The following is a 15,698-nucleotide window of genomic DNA, read 5'->3' on the forward strand; positions in this document are numbered from 1 at the left end:
GCAATAAGATTCAAATTTTCCTTGAAGCCCTCTGTTTTCATTAATAAACAACAATTATTGTTACTTCCTGAACTTTTGTAGTATAGTATGTAAGAACCAAGAAAGTGAAGGTATGTACGGTATGTTGTCTTCAACCCATTGGACAAGAGAAGTCTTTCTAACTCTTCTTCTTTCTCTACAGATTTTCTAACAGCGAGTGGTCGCCAAGGTTACGTGTTCTTCTGGCTGACGGTTGAGGGTTTCCGAGTTTCAGCGACAATGCAGATTCAGAACAACACGAGGGGACCGGACTACGAGATGCTCAGGGCAGCTGCACTCAACATTTACGAGCAGTATCTGTCAGAAAAGGTAGGTAGAATGGATCATACTGATATTGGAGTTCTTTTACACAACCAGTGAAGTCTATATATGGCCGATGTCAATGGTACTTTTGCGGCAAGAACACAAACCCAAATTCCAGCTCTGAGGAAGAAATGCAGGTGAGAGTCTGTTGGTTGTTTAAAAGAAAACTCCAATATCCTGTGTTCTACTAACCTGACAAGATTATTTTCAGACATGAATCATACCACCAATGCCAGGGATTGATTCCCGGTGTGGGAACCATTGAAATACGAGGTAAATAGAAACAGTCCCCTGGCTCCCGGGATTGAAACCTGAGCCTGCTAGCTTACATTGTACTAACCCAAAACCATAACTGTTATGCCAAAAGGTCCGGACCAGTTGGACTGGTAAGCTGGTGGCGTTTGAACTCTTACAAAAGAATCAAGAATGTTTTTAATAATGTTTTTTCTATCATTTCAGGCGTCCCCAAGAGTGAAGCTGGAGGACAGTCTAGTCAAGTCCATCTACAACACAATAATCAAGGACACACCGTCAGCAGGGATATTTGACGAGGCTCAGAGAAGGGTACGGTCGAAAGCTTGTTTCTCAGTATTTCTATTAAAAACCGAATGTAAAATTTGAAGGAACTATGTTGTTGATATTCTGTCATTTTATGCCAATCCTGAAAAAGTCCATACTAACTGATATAGAATGTTCTTAACAATTACTACAATGTGGTAATTGTATGAAGCTTTTAGGAATAAAGATTTAACTTTGCATGACTAATACTTAGTAAAGTTAGGACGACATTTTCGGTATTGATTCATGGTTATTTACCAGCACAGGTGAATTTTCATCGTAAAATTAAGCTGTATTTTCTTGTTTTTATTCTTCTTACCACTACTTTTTTAAAAGTGCAGGCATGGCTTCATTGCTGTAATAACATCCCAAGAACTCCAGTGTCACTGACAAAAGATAACGGATGTTATCTGAAACCTCTTGCCATTTCCAAAGTCATATCTAGTCGCTTGATTAATTGCTAATTGGCATTTCCAATGTTGACTCTTTGTTCTGTTTAGGTATTCACAATTCTGCAAGAGGACAAGTTTTACCCTGCTTTCAAGCGATCGCCTGCCTACGTGAAGCTTTTGGCAGAGCTTGAACTTCTCAAGGACCCAGAGGTTGGGCCAGACCCGGAGGAGGGCATCGAAGGTAAATATTCGCAACACTAACAAACAAACAAACAGCTTTATGTATTGAAAGCTTCATACTTGGGATATCAAAGGACACAGAGGTTGGGCCAGACCCGGAGAAGGGCATTGAAGGTACATGAGCAAACAAACAAACAAAAATGAGACCTTTAGTTTGCATATTGAAATTTGCATATTTGGGACATCAAAGTCATTGGTGTCCTGAAGGAAATTTGCATATTTAAATTTGCATATTTGAGACAACTCATGGCAGAAGTTACATGTAGGCCAGACAGAGAAAGAGATCAAAGACAACAAACAAACAAACAAACATATACACCATACATACTAGTAGCAAAGTGATTATTGTAAACAAACCATCAAGATGACAGACATATACATGTATACATATAGCCTTACGCCTTACTGGCATATTTGGGACATTCCAGACACAAACTTTGCATATGCCATGCAACCATTAGTGATGCATTCATCATGATGTTCTAAACTTTGTTAATAGCTGGGCATGTGGAATAAATTGCATACACACTCCATGCATGGTTGTCACATTTATTTGCATGCGATGATTCATTTTTTTGTTGCCTCTGTTACAATTTTTTTTTTTGTATTTTACTAACTGAAAGGCACTTACAATGATTTGCATTGTTTTTGCATTTGCTGATCTGCGTGCTGCAATTCTTTCAACTCCAACACTAGCCAAAAATAGTAAGTCATGACGTTTGCCATAACTTACTCTGCCAATCCACAACTCAATTGCTAACATCGCACAATTCTTTTAATCATATTCCCCTCTGCACTAATGATCTGATCTATTCTAGTCTCAATCATACCACAAAATGAAGACTGTGTGTATGTGATTTGTCCTGTGATTCCTCTTCCCAGTTTTTGTTACAGTATGAAATACTATATTTCTTTTTAGCCTTCCAGAACCCAAGCTGAACTAATAATGCTACTTTTACAACAGTATACTAGACTAAGTGTATATATCTTCCTTTTGAACAATATAGTTTGCACCTTAAGAACAATAATTATGTACATTGTCCTATTGTAAAAAAAAACATGGCCATTTGAGAGTCTGCATATAGTTGTATGTGTAATACATGGAGATATGAGCCACAAAATGCAGAGTGTATTAAAGAAGAAATATGTAATGAAATACTGAAATATGTTTACACACATAGGTAAATCTGTAGGAAGCTTCCTTCATTTCTTGGAGGATAAGAATTATGTACTACAACAGTGTATGAAGTTGAGCTTAGTTCAATAGATAGAATGACCCATGAACGAACCTTTATTACTAGTATTTGTGCAGCTGTGTTTGTGTATATAGAGACACCCTTGCCTCTTTGCTTATGTAAAAGGATTAACTGACCATGAACTCAAACAAAAAGTTGAAAGATCAGAAGGGCATGAAGAGAGTCGGAACTTGGGTTAGATAAGGCTAGGGATTGGCTCTCTAAGCCGTGTCAAGCCAAAAACATCAGGAAAAGTGTAAGCTGACACTACCAACATTGATGAACTTCCAAGTTTTCAAGTGTTTTTTCAGTACACAACAGTCCTGCAATTTAAAGAAAACAAGGTTTTGGAGTTAGCATTAAAAGATATAAAAAATTTCCAACACATTACAAAAATAACAGACTCCTATGGCCAGGTGGTCCTTATGTAGAGGTGGTCACTTGTACAGGTTTTACTGTATATCAATGGCCAGGTGGTCCTTATGTAGAGGTGGTCAATTGTACAGGTTTGACTGTATATCAATGGCCAGGTGGTCCTTTTGTAGAGATAGTCACTTGGATCTGTATGACTATATACCAATGGCCAGGTGGTCGTTATGTAGAGGTGGTCACTTGTACAGGTTTGACTGTATATCAATGGCCAGGTGGTCCTTATGTAGAGGTGTTCCCTAGAACAGGTTTGACTGTATATCAATGGCCAGGTGGTCGTTATGTAGAGGTGGTCACTTGTACAGGTTTGACTGTATATCAATGTCCAGGTGGTCCTTATGTAGAGGTGGTCACTTGTACAGGTTTGACTGTATATCAATGGCCAGGTGGTCGTTATGTAGAGGTGTTCCCTAGAACAGGTTTGACTGTATATCAATGGCCAGGTGGTCGTAATGTAGAGGTGGTCACTTGTACAGGTTTGACTGTATATCAATGTCCAGGTGGTCCTTATGTAGAGGTGGTCACTTGTACAGGTTTGACTGTATATCAATGGCCAGGTGGTCGTTATGTAGAGGTGTTCCCTAGAACAGGTTTGACTGTATATCAATGGCCAGGTGGTCGTAATGTAGAGGTGGTCACTTGTACAGGTTTGACTGTATATCAATGGCCAGGTGGTCCTTATGTAGAGGTGGTCACTTGTACAGGTTTGACTGTATGTCAATGGCCAGGTGGTCCTTTATGTAGAGGCAGTCACTAGTACAGGTATGACTGTATTAATAATAACAATGGCCAGGTGGTCCTTATGTAGAGGCGGTCACTAGTACAGGTTTGACTGTATTAATAATAACAATGGCCAGGTGGTCATTATGTAGAGGTGGTCAACAGTCAGGTTTGACTGCAGCTAGTTTTGTAAATTACTTCAGGAATAAACAAGAATGTTGTTTTCACATTTCCTGCTTAAATGTTATGGAAGAGACACTCAAAACAACTGTGAACCCAAACAAAAAGTTGAAAGATCAAAGGGGTCACACAGAAGGCAAGGGATTAGGCTTCTAAGCCGTGTAAAGTCAAAACATCAGGAAATTCTTTTACTGAACTTTCCAACATACTCCCAATATCAAGGCTTAATGCCTTTAACATTCCTGAAACATAAATGTGCGTCAGTACGAGCTTGTTTATTTATTGAGTCCCTTAGATATTTTTGATCTGTAGTTTGTCAAAAGCCTCATAAAGTAGAGTGGGCTCAATACTCGGCCACACGGCGAAACTCGTTTGGGTGAATAGAAGTTCTAAATAGGAACTACATTTTGTATGCTGCTCTGGATGTCTTACTGAGGGACAACTGTGGTGTGGAATATGTTGGTTAGTTGGAGCAATGAATCCACTCCAAACTGTTTTTTGTCAAATGCTTGTTTTGTTTCACTTACCCTGATGTTTTTCCCTTCATGTGTACATGTGTGTGTGTGTGTAACTGCCTGCTACTCTTGTATGCTATGGTCTCCTTTGCACTGGTGCCTGCAGGTAATGGCATCTATTTGTTGCTGGGTCCTGGGTTGATTTTAATTAGCTCGGTGGCCACAGGGTGCCACATGGGACTGTGTAGGGTTCATGTCCAAAATTGCAGAAGAGAGACTAACCGGAGGGGCCACTTTTTTCCAAATGGGACCATAGCATTACCTAGGCCAGCTAGTGCTGCTCCTTGCCTCTTACGTGTACATGTACGTGTGTGTGTGTGTATGACTGCTGAAGTGTTGTGTAAAGAATTCTTTTGCTGTCTGACTCACCTGTGTTTCTCTGTGTTTTTCAGCTCTTGAAGGATCAGGATCATGGTTGCTAGTAAGTTTGCCCTACTTCTTTTATATGCTTTGATATAATTTAATACATGATGTCAGAAAATACAGAATGCTAGCCTACCTGGTAAACCCAAAGAGTGCCCTTTTCATGAGTTTTTTAAAACTTTTGTAAATTGTAGAATCCTGACAAAAGGTTCACATTAGCCAAAGATGGCGCTTTAATACCTTCCTGCATTTGAGATAAACTATAGTAAAAAACATAGAAAAACAGTTTTGCAATGTAACTTGTATGTTCCACATATGAGCAACTTTTGTCTCTTCCACAGAGCCCAATCAGAGAGGACCAGATCAAGCTCACTGCCAAGATCATGCAGACAGGTGAGAATTTTATTTTTCTTGTCACACATCTTTGTTCTATTCCTCCACTACGTATCAGTCTTCCAACAGCAAGAAAACATGAAAAATTTCATGAGGTTGGTAGTCAATGAATTCTCAAAATGTAGATGAAACTGTTACATCATTTTCACCGTTTATTGACAACTATTGTGTATATAAAAACTACACTCCTTTGCGATCGCATCGTTAACATAGTAGTCTACGGCTGCGACCACATCTGAACTGTGAGCAGCGACACCTGTGCTGCAGTACATTATGAACCAGTCAGAATTGCCCCGAAGAAGGTGAGAGCTGGTCACTGAAACTGAGCGACTGTTGTTTGTTTCCAGGAATTTGTAAGGAGCATGGGAAGCAGTACGCGCTGTACGCCATCAACGTGCGGAAGGAAACTCCGATCGAGGAGGAGGTGTGGGACACGTTCCGCAGATACAGCGACTTCCACGACCTTCACATGAGGTTAAAGGACAAGGTACATTGCACATCTTAGTTTCAGCAAGACGCAATGAAGGAATGTGTTGTATTTTGAAAATCTGAGTGCTAGGTCTTCTGTTAATGCTTTGCTTAATTTTGTCAGACCAGGGTTGGACAAGTTTTCTAAAATTCACTAACTCTTGTCCTATCAGGCAAGTACATAAAAAATTTACTTGCCTGAACCAACCTTTAACTTGCCCAAAATTCAAATGACATTTTCTATGTATTTTCTCTTCCATCGGGACAAGAAAATTCCTCCGTTTTGTACAGAATAGTATTATTTGCATTAAATATCAAGAATTTGGTTACAATTATATAGAATTAATATCTATGAAAAGAACCTTCAGCTGTAACACATAGAACTTTCTGACTGTGTCTTTGCCTGACTCAGTAAATAATGATTTCCTTATCACACTTAATTGTCACATCGCTTTATGCTTAAGAAATATGTGATTGGAGCTAATATGTGTATAATTACACGATTTATAAGCATTATAATGGATTTTTCCCTACAGTTTGACTCCCTATATGCTCTAAAACTCCCTGCCAAGAAGACGTTCAAAAATCTGAACAAGGAGTTTTTAGAGAAGAGGAGAAAAGAGCTAAATCAGTATTTGCAGGTAAGTTGACTACTATTATTACTTTTTGTTTGTTTGATTGTTTTGGTAAACCAGTAAACTGCCTTTAGGTGAAACACACCATTTTGTACAATAAGTACAAGCTTCGTAAGAGTCAGGTTTGATCCACTCACACCAGGAAGGACCTCTACATGTACACATGCTTGTTGTGTGGCTGTCCTCAAATTTGAGATTTCCAGCTTATCCAAAGAACTGCAACCCTAAGCAGTGGCACGCAAAGTTTTGTAGTTTGCAGAACTGCAGACCTTGTCACTCACTGCTACCAATTGAGTCATGGCATGGCAATGTTCTCTCTTTTTCCATCTTATTATGTTTTGCCTGCTAGGGAAATACATATTGTTTTCACTGGACAGGTGTGTTCTCTTAACATATACATGTATCTTCTTCTGTCAGGGGCCAATCAGAGCTAGGTTAGAACTGCCATGAACCAATCAGAGCTTAGAACTACATCAACATATTAGCTGTATATCATAGATATAAACAGTTGGCATGTTAGCTCTATATCATAAAGACGAAAATCTTTTTTACTCGCTCGCCATACCATAAGGCAAGCCAAAAGGTATAGATTTGTGTGGGACACAAGCTTGGAACAAAAGGCTACGGGGAAAACATTCTGCATTTTTGCGAAAAAGTTGCCTTTCTAGTTCTGTTGTTTGTTGAACTTTCCTTGTTCTGTTTTGACCCCCCAGACGTTACTGTGTGAGGATGTTCTGCAGAACAACCCAGGGATGAAGGAGGCCATGTTGGATTTCCTGGAGAACAAAGCCTACAACAAGGGGAAAGGGCAGCTGGCTAGGAAGGTTAGTCAAGTCATTCCTGCACCTAATGGTGTATAATTCATAGTTTCAGTAGCCCTGGGCCACACAACTTTGTGCAATCACTACAGCAGGGAGCTAGTCAACTGGTAGTGGTGTGTGTTCAACTTCCTTACTCTTTCCCGAATGCTGAGTGCTTAGCAGGGAAAGCATTAAAGTCTTTGGTGTGAATCGGCCGGGAATAGAACTCCTACAGAATGCAAGGTGAACACTCTTCCCACATGGTCATTGCACCAGTTTGGCTAGAAAGGTCTGGAACCCGGGAATGAAGAAGGCCGTATTGGAGAACAAAGCCTACAACAAGGGCAAAGGGCAGCTGGCTAGGAAGGTTAGTCAGAGCCCTTCCAGTGCCTGATGGTGCATAGGGCAGTGCCTATCTCTGTTTCAGTAGCCCTGGGCCACACATTGTATCTTCTAATAGTTGACTGCATATAATCACCAGGTGTATTTTGCCAGCCAGTAGGTACCCATTATGAGTAATGAGGCTGATTAACGTGGTCGAGGCACCTCCTCGAGCACGGGACCCCCGTTTTACGTCCCTCCCGGAAGACGATTTCGTGGAAAGCTTCGTGAGGCTACAGCAATCCGGATGTCCTTGGTTGGTCCCCCATCCAAGCACTATCCGGACCGTCGCGTTGCTTAACTTCCGAGATCGAGGGATCGGGTGTACCAACGCGCCACGCGGCCGTAGCATATATAATAGAATTCTGTGACATTTTAGATAATTTGAATAATTTTTGAATGGAACAAAGTTTTCTTCGTTTCACAACCTTCTTTAATTCTTTAGTAAACGTTTCTGTCGCCTTCATTAATACAAAATGAAACAAATTAGTGCTGTATGAACTAGACAGTCAGTGCAATCTGAACTTACTTTCATGTCCCTAATAAACGTACCGGGACGTTTATTTTTTTCAGCCTCACAATCCACCCGGTACGTTCTTGTTTTGGACGGTACGTTTATTTTTTTTCCTGAAAATTGGGACTTTGCTTAGCCAGGACCCTCAAAGAATTGAATTTTGGGGGTTTTCTGCCCATATTTCCGCGGTATTTTTGCTCAAAATTCCCTATTTTTCGGGCGAAACGGCGCGGATTTCCATGAGCGTGTACGCGTACGCGGTACTCTTTCGGTGATTTCGGTCGATCTCGCTATGACGCTACGAAGTAAAATTATGTTGTTCTTGGGGGGAAATAAAACACCACACTGACGTTTTGAAATACAATTTTGACATAAATAACTTTTAGTTTTAATTTAGGAGTAGTTTATAGTCTCTGTTTACATCGTAAACCAGCACCTTGCACGAGAAATTTCCCGCCGGTCTTGTGGTTCCATGCGCTTTCGGCAGCGAGGCGGAAGAGTGATTCGTTCACATAATAAATGCTGGACGTAAAAATAACAACTATAACATCGTTTCCCTTGTGATATGAGTTTTGACGCCGCAAATTCTCCCAAACGACAGGAATTCGTCGGTAAAAACAGCAAGTTCATAATCATTTCTAAGCATCAAACCGCCACAACTTTCCTTTGTAGATGCATGTGCCATTATGCCGAGATGGTCACGTCGAAATAAAACTTTCTTAACGTAGGCTTATTTCTTTGACAAAAATCAACCTTAGTCTAGTTTTCACATAACTAACTTTTATTTAATAGATTTTAATCGTTTTTATACCGTAATCACTCTATTTTATGCTACACATCAGAAATCTTGTTGCGATATTTTACCTTGGTAAAAGAGGAGTCGTCCACTGACCCCTAGTGACCTTGTTTATCAGCTGCTGCGACGCCATGTTGGAGAAAAACCGAAAGACGGAGATTTCCATTTTTGGCCCGCGGAATACGAAAATTGGGACAGCTTACATGCATTTCAAGAACCTAAAACATCAGATAATGAACGGACGGTCTATTTGTAAAATCTGCCCATATAGCCTTCCAGTCTGCACAGAAATGACGATGTAGAGAAGGGTAGAAGTGCAAAGAGTCTGAGATGAGAAAAAAACGCCACGTGAATTCAACAACACTTCGCATAAAATCACATAATTTTGTATAATGTTTCCTTTATTCAATGTCTCCTTCATAAAGAGTCCAAGTTGAACCGACATCTTGCTGATGTATAGTACAAAAAAAACGTGATCCCCTCGTGGATAATTTACTATTTAGCGCAGCGTAACGCGGCCGGCCACGCGCCCGTGACGGCAGTGTTGGCATAGCGGCCGGACTGAAAATCGTCTGGCCGCGACCGCATTGGACAGGTGACCGCTATAGACTAATTTCTTAATGCTTAGGTCAACGGGAAAAATCCAAGGGACCGACGAAAACTGACCGCATGGCCAGTTACGTGGCCCCTCAGTTACGTGGCCCCTATACTCAGGTGACCCTAAGGCAGGTTTCACTGCGAATTTCAACTTACCTTTTATTAAAAAATTGAGAAAACATCATGATTCGAACAAGATATCTATAGTTCTTCAGCTCATGATTTATAGAACTAACTGATGTGGTTCTTAGGCATAAATGAATGAAGACCTACCTGCTTATCATCTCCTTTTCTTTGGACAGAAGTAGCATGTTCACAGTTAAATACATGTCAATTTGGTAATTTTCCGGGGGGTATGTTTATTCCGGGGGGTACGTTTATTAGATATTGACGATTTGTCCGGGGGTTATGTTTATTCCGGAGGGTATGTTTATTAGGGACATGAGAGTAACCTATTGTATTGTAACATAGTTGCATGTACATTGTTATTGACGTTAAAACGTCTACTGAAGAATTAAAGAAGGTTGTGTAAAAAAGAAGACTTCAATTGATCTCAACCAACCTGATGAAACTATTTACGGATCTAATTTTTGAATTCTACTTCCCTCCCCAGATGGACACACTAGTAAACCCACTGAGGAACTCTGTCAGGAACACCTTCAATGTGGTGAAGTCCATGCCTGACAACTTGGCGGAGGGGGTGGGGAAAATGTCCGACGGTCTGGGGAAGGTGTCGGACTCTGTGTCGGACAAACTCGGCAAGATTGGCAACAAGGTAACAGTTTTCTGTCACTAATGTTCTTTTTCGCAAATCTTCATATATGCATGTAGTCACAGAATCTTCCATTATTATCTCCACAAAAATGGAGATATTATTTTGGGTATGTCTGTGAGTGTGTGTGTTTCTGTTTTCGGATTTTTGTAGTCAGCATAACTCAAGAACCTCTTGATGGATTGTGATGGATTGTGATGATATTTGGTATGTAGGTAGGAGTTAGGAAGACGAAGGTTAAGGTCAATTTGTGGCCACCTAGTATGTGACCTTGGTACTGCAGCAGAACTTCCATTTTTTTGGTGACAGATAGCTTGTTCTTCCAGTATGGTAGAAATGATTTCCTGAATGAGCAGAGTATTGTCTGTTCAATTGCCACCATAAAAGGTTAATGTGTTGGCCTTGGTTACAGAAGGAAAGTTGCACCATTTAGAAAGTATAATTTGCACAAAAAGCTTACTACATTTGATATCATTTTAATATCCCATTAGTGGTACATTTTACTTTGTTGAACTTGAACATTTGTTATTGTTTTTCAGGTCTTAAAGTCACCACAAGGATATGACGACTGTAAGGTCTCGGCACACATTGAAGATAACGTAAGCTATTTCTTCTACTTTATACTTTCTAGCTTAGTACCAGGTAATAAAGTCAATGTTTACTTATCTATTTGTTTACTAATATTTGTTTACTCCAGATTGATGACAACATTCCTTTACTCATGCTGCTACTGATGAACGGTGTTTGGATAAGAACCAGTGGCTGCAGTGGCAGATTGTCGCTCTGCTGCTAATATTTACTTGTTTATTTACTTATTTATTTGTTTGTATGTATGTATGTTATTTGTTTGTTTATTTACCCCAGATTGATGACAACATTCCGCTGCGCATCATGCTGCTCCTTATGGATGAAGTGTTCGATTTAAAGGATAAGAACCAGTGGCTACGGAGGCAAATCTCCACTCTGTCTGTTTACTAATTTGTTGCTTGTTTGTTTGTTTGTTTGTTTGTTTACCCCAGATTGATGACAACATTCCATTGTGCATCATGCTGCTCCTGATGGACAAAGTGTTTGAATAAGAACCAGTTGGTTTGACAGCAGATCCCAGAACTGTTGCAATTGTTTACGCCTATATATATATGTATATACTTGTTTATTCTTTTGTTTGTTTGTTTACTGCAGATTGGTGACAACATTCCTCTTCGCATCATGCTGCTCCAAATGGACGAAGTGTTTGACCTGAAAGATAAGAACCAGTGGCTACGGCGGCAGATCGTGGCCCTGCTACATTGTTTACTTATTTATTTGTTTATTTATTTGTTTGTTTACTACAGATTGATGACAACATTCCGCTGCGCATCATGCTGCTCCTGATGGATGAAGTGTTCGACTTGAAGGATAAAAACCAGTGGCTTTGGTTACAGATTGTTATGCTGTTTAGTAATTTGTTGTTTATTCATGTATTTGTTTATTTGTTTGTTTCCCCAGATTGATGACAACATTCCGCTGTGCATCATGCTGCTACTGATGGACGAAGTGTTTGAATAAGAACCAGTGGCTGTGGTAGCAGATTGTGGCTCTGTCTGTTTACTAATTTGTTGTTTATTTGTTTTTTATTTGTTTACCAGATTGATGACAACATTCCGCTGCGCATCATGCTTCTCCTGATGGATGAAGTGTTTGACCTGAAGGATAAAAACCAGTGGCTACGGCGGCAGATCGTTTTCCTGTTTACTAATTTTTTGTTTACTTATTTGTTTGTTTGTTTACCCCAGATTGATGACAACATTCCGCTGCGCATCATGCTGCTCCTTATGGACGAAGTGTTCGACCTGAAAGATAAAAACCAGTGGCTACGGCGGCAGATCGTGGCTCTGTTGCAGCAGATTATCCGAGCGATCCTCGGAGACAAGATGAATCGCAAGATCGTGGAGCAGGTCGGAGTGCTGACCTCCGCAGAACAGGTCGCGGAGTACGTCAAGCAGTTCAGGTGGGAGAAAGTTTTTATAAAAGTGAAAGTAATCTCCAATCAGTTAATCTTTCTCTGTTCAAAACAGGGCAGACTTTACATTGTACATTAATGAAGACTATAGAATGCTAACCTCGGCAGAACAGGTGGCAGAGTACGTCAAGCAGTTCAGGTGAGAACAAATGTGAAAGTTGATTTAAAAGGTGAAAGTTCCTGTATTCAGAATAAGGAGGACTATATATGAATGACTACCATAGAATGCTGACCTCGCCAGAACAGGTGGCAGAGTATGTAGCAGTTCAGGTGAGAATTGACCAGGGCTATAGCCAGTTGAATTTTTTTCCATCCAAATTCTTCCAAAAATATTTTTTTCTGTAATTGACTACAGAACAACATCTGCCTTGTGCGATCGACATCATGCCCTCATGCAAAATCATGCACCCTTCACAACGTCAAATAATACAATTAATAACACATTCCTGTCGTTTCCTACATTGTAGTACATCAGAGACATTCTCAATTGATCTAAGAATGTTAAAATTTCTGGTCTGGTGTTCATGGTTTACACATTGACCTCTTCACCACAAACTTGAAATTGCTACCAAAATACTTGTTCTTTCTTCTGCCCGTCTACCCTCTTGTTTTAGCCAAGAAATAAAAACTACTCTGGACACTCCCTACTGTGAAATTAAACCTATAAAACTAAAAGGTATTTCAAACACGATAATGCCAAAATATGCCAACATATGTATTATTTTATTGTTTACAACTTACTGTTTCCCAGGGATGCCTTCTGGCCTAACGGTGTCCTCGCGGACCCAGCAGAGATCCGAGAGAAGAACATCTGCATGAGAACCAGAGTCGCCGCCAAGACAAAAATGTTGGGCAGCATCCCAGGTTTGGATAGATTATTTGTGTTGTATATGTTAAGGTTGCTATTTTAAGACTAAATCTAACATAATTCAGCCAGTTTTACAGCAAGGTTTAAAGACTGCAATGTTGTTTTACTTTTAGTATATCTATGTATGAATGAATAAACCATTCCATTAAACTACTCAGTGACACCTCTCTTAATATCTCGCACAAGGTAAGGCATTGCAAGCCAATCTCAATGTTATAAATTAAAAGGGATTAATAATTTTTAGTGCTTTACATTGCACAAGTCATGGCAACATAAACTTTCAGACATTTCAAGTCTTTTTTGTAGAGAAAAAAAAGTTTCATTCAATGTTACATAATTGTACTGTTGTTTGAATTGAGACAAATACAAAGAAAGAATTGAAAAAAGTCCTCAACAGAAGTTTTTCCTTTCACTTGTAAACATGTACTATTCCTTGACACAGATGAGTTGAAGCACGTGATCGGTGCAGAGACGACAAGAAAAGGCGTCACGCGTGTCTTCGAGATGTGCCAGTACCCGCGTCTCAACAGGAGACTTCTTTACGTTGTTCTCGAGGGCATCCTCGAGACACTCTTCCCTGAAAACAAGTTCCGGGAAATCTTCATCAAGCTGCACTCCAAGTCGCCAAGGATAAAGGCAAGGATGGACACAAGAGCGCCCCCCGGAGGCCAGAACAAGAAAGACAGGTGGAAACAACAGATGTCATAATGGGGATGTTTTGGGGGGTAGTTGGAATGGCTCAAAACCAAATTTATATGTTGTAGATTCATTCTTTGATTTTCTTAGGGACTTATTTTTGAGGTTGGAGGGGAAAATACCTTCTCACTTTGTTTTATATTCACAGTCCAGGGCTCGAAATCCTTTTTTTCTGCATACCTGCACCACTCTGAATTTAGGAAGTATGGATCATACTAAAATTGTTGAGGAACCATTGTTATTTTTTCTTTTGTACTTAATATGTGGAAGCAGTCAGTGTAACTGATAACAATCCATATACACCTACATCATAGGACATCTATGTATAAAGCTCAGTACATGGACTAGTGCAGGTTAGGTGCAGGTAGACACCAGAAATCCCTGCACAGCTCCAATTTTACCTGCACTAACCTGCATATGCAGGTGGTATTTCGAGCCCTGCAGTTAATACTGTACACAAAGCCACACTATTTCGGGATGTTACAAAATTGCCTTTGAAAGCCACTGCAAATATTGCAAAAGTAAAACTAACAAGAATTTCTCCATGGCTATATAAAAGCCTGATATGTCCTCTGTATTATACAGTCATGCACATGTGTATTATGAATTGATTCTCAAAGTACACTGAAATAGAATTTCTTCTATCATTAAATTTAACTTTTGATTTTGAAGCATTCCATGCAGACTGAAGCAATTATTATAGATTCTACAAGAATAGTTTCCTTGAATTGAATAAGAATTTGCTCAAAACAGATTTTCATTAGGGGGTGAATATACATATGTAGAAATGTTGAAATGTTCAGTGGTGTACAAATAAAGTATGTGTTTTCAGAATGAAATAACAAATTTCTAATAATTATTGTATAGGTCCATTCTAGATCTTGTGTAATTGAAAATTGAGTGAAGTGTCAAATATTTATTCAAAAGTGATATTGTAAAATAATTTAACATTTGAATTGTAATACTAGTAACTTTATAACACATTATATGTTCATTTTGTTAAGAATACTTCCAAAAAGAGCTGAAGATGAAGATTGAATATTTAAAAAAAAAAAAAACTTGTAAAATGTATTATATCTATTACAGTACAAAATTGTGAAAATACAGTCAGGTCAATCTTAGAAGATGATTTGTAAATTGCACTTTTTAAGTGAAAGTAGGCATTACTCAAGATGTGTTAACAGAATTTTCTCCTTTGCACTAAAAGTATTTGTTAATAATATATCTGGCAGTAGCAAACAGCAAGTTTCACATAGTACGTTGAGAAAACTTAAAAATTTTGAAAATTGAAATTTTTTCATAGACATTTGGGCTTTAGGTCACTTTAGATTGCACTGCAGCTGGGGTGCCTGTCATTGGCTGATGTCCTTTTATTCTACCCTGAAAATCAGCCATTAATTTTTTGCTCTGAATGTACGTGTACAAAACCATTTTTTCATATTTGACCGGTCCAGAAAAACCGGACCTGAGAAATTAGGTGGACCGGATGTTGGACCGATTAGAAAATAATAGATTATTTCATCAGGTATTCACACGTTTTGGCGCTTGCAGGTGGAAGAAAATAACAAGAGTAAAGTAGAGTAGAGTTTATATAACTTCTACCAAGTTTTACAGCCAATCATACAGGTGCAGTTAGCTTTGTAGGATTTTAAAACGCCAGTGTAAGTGTAATACTCCACTAAACAGATTTCTTTGTAGAGAAATGAACCATTGGTATGAGTCATACTGAATCAGGTTCAGGTCCAGACCTGGACCTGATCCTTAGGACCTGAACCGGACCTGGACCTGAATTTTCTGTAAAA

General features: G+C 39.3%; 1 protein-coding gene across 1 annotated transcript in view; it reads left to right on the forward strand.

The window, feature by feature from the left end:
- The window catches only part of LOC118425040 (sorting nexin-13-like), a 40,688-nt gene extending 25,753 nt beyond the window's left edge, over positions 1 to 14,935 (forward strand). The window contains exons 14-28 of the mRNA XM_035833855.1: positions 182 to 348; positions 802 to 906; positions 1,401 to 1,533; positions 2,229 to 2,237; positions 5,004 to 5,032; positions 5,316 to 5,367; positions 5,715 to 5,854; positions 6,372 to 6,476; positions 7,184 to 7,294; positions 10,172 to 10,333; positions 10,870 to 10,929; positions 12,106 to 12,279; positions 12,431 to 12,471; positions 13,084 to 13,196; positions 13,643 to 14,935. Of these exons, the coding sequence (XP_035689748.1) occupies positions 182 to 348; positions 802 to 906; positions 1,401 to 1,533; positions 2,229 to 2,237; positions 5,004 to 5,032; positions 5,316 to 5,367; positions 5,715 to 5,854; positions 6,372 to 6,476; positions 7,184 to 7,294; positions 10,172 to 10,333; positions 10,870 to 10,929; positions 12,106 to 12,279; positions 12,431 to 12,471; positions 13,084 to 13,196; positions 13,643 to 13,908 (1,667 nt within the window). The 3' untranslated portion in view covers positions 13,909 to 14,935. The remainder of the gene's footprint in view (positions 1 to 181; positions 349 to 801; positions 907 to 1,400; positions 1,534 to 2,228; positions 2,238 to 5,003; positions 5,033 to 5,315; positions 5,368 to 5,714; positions 5,855 to 6,371; positions 6,477 to 7,183; positions 7,295 to 10,171; positions 10,334 to 10,869; positions 10,930 to 12,105; positions 12,280 to 12,430; positions 12,472 to 13,083; positions 13,197 to 13,642) is intronic.
- Positions 14,936 to 15,698: the final 763 nt, after the last annotated feature.

The sequence above is a fragment of the Branchiostoma floridae genome, chromosome 10 (assembly GCF_000003815.2).
Source record: "Branchiostoma floridae strain S238N-H82 chromosome 10, Bfl_VNyyK, whole genome shotgun sequence".
NCBI lineage: Eukaryota > Metazoa > Chordata > Leptocardii > Amphioxiformes > Branchiostomatidae > Branchiostoma > Branchiostoma floridae.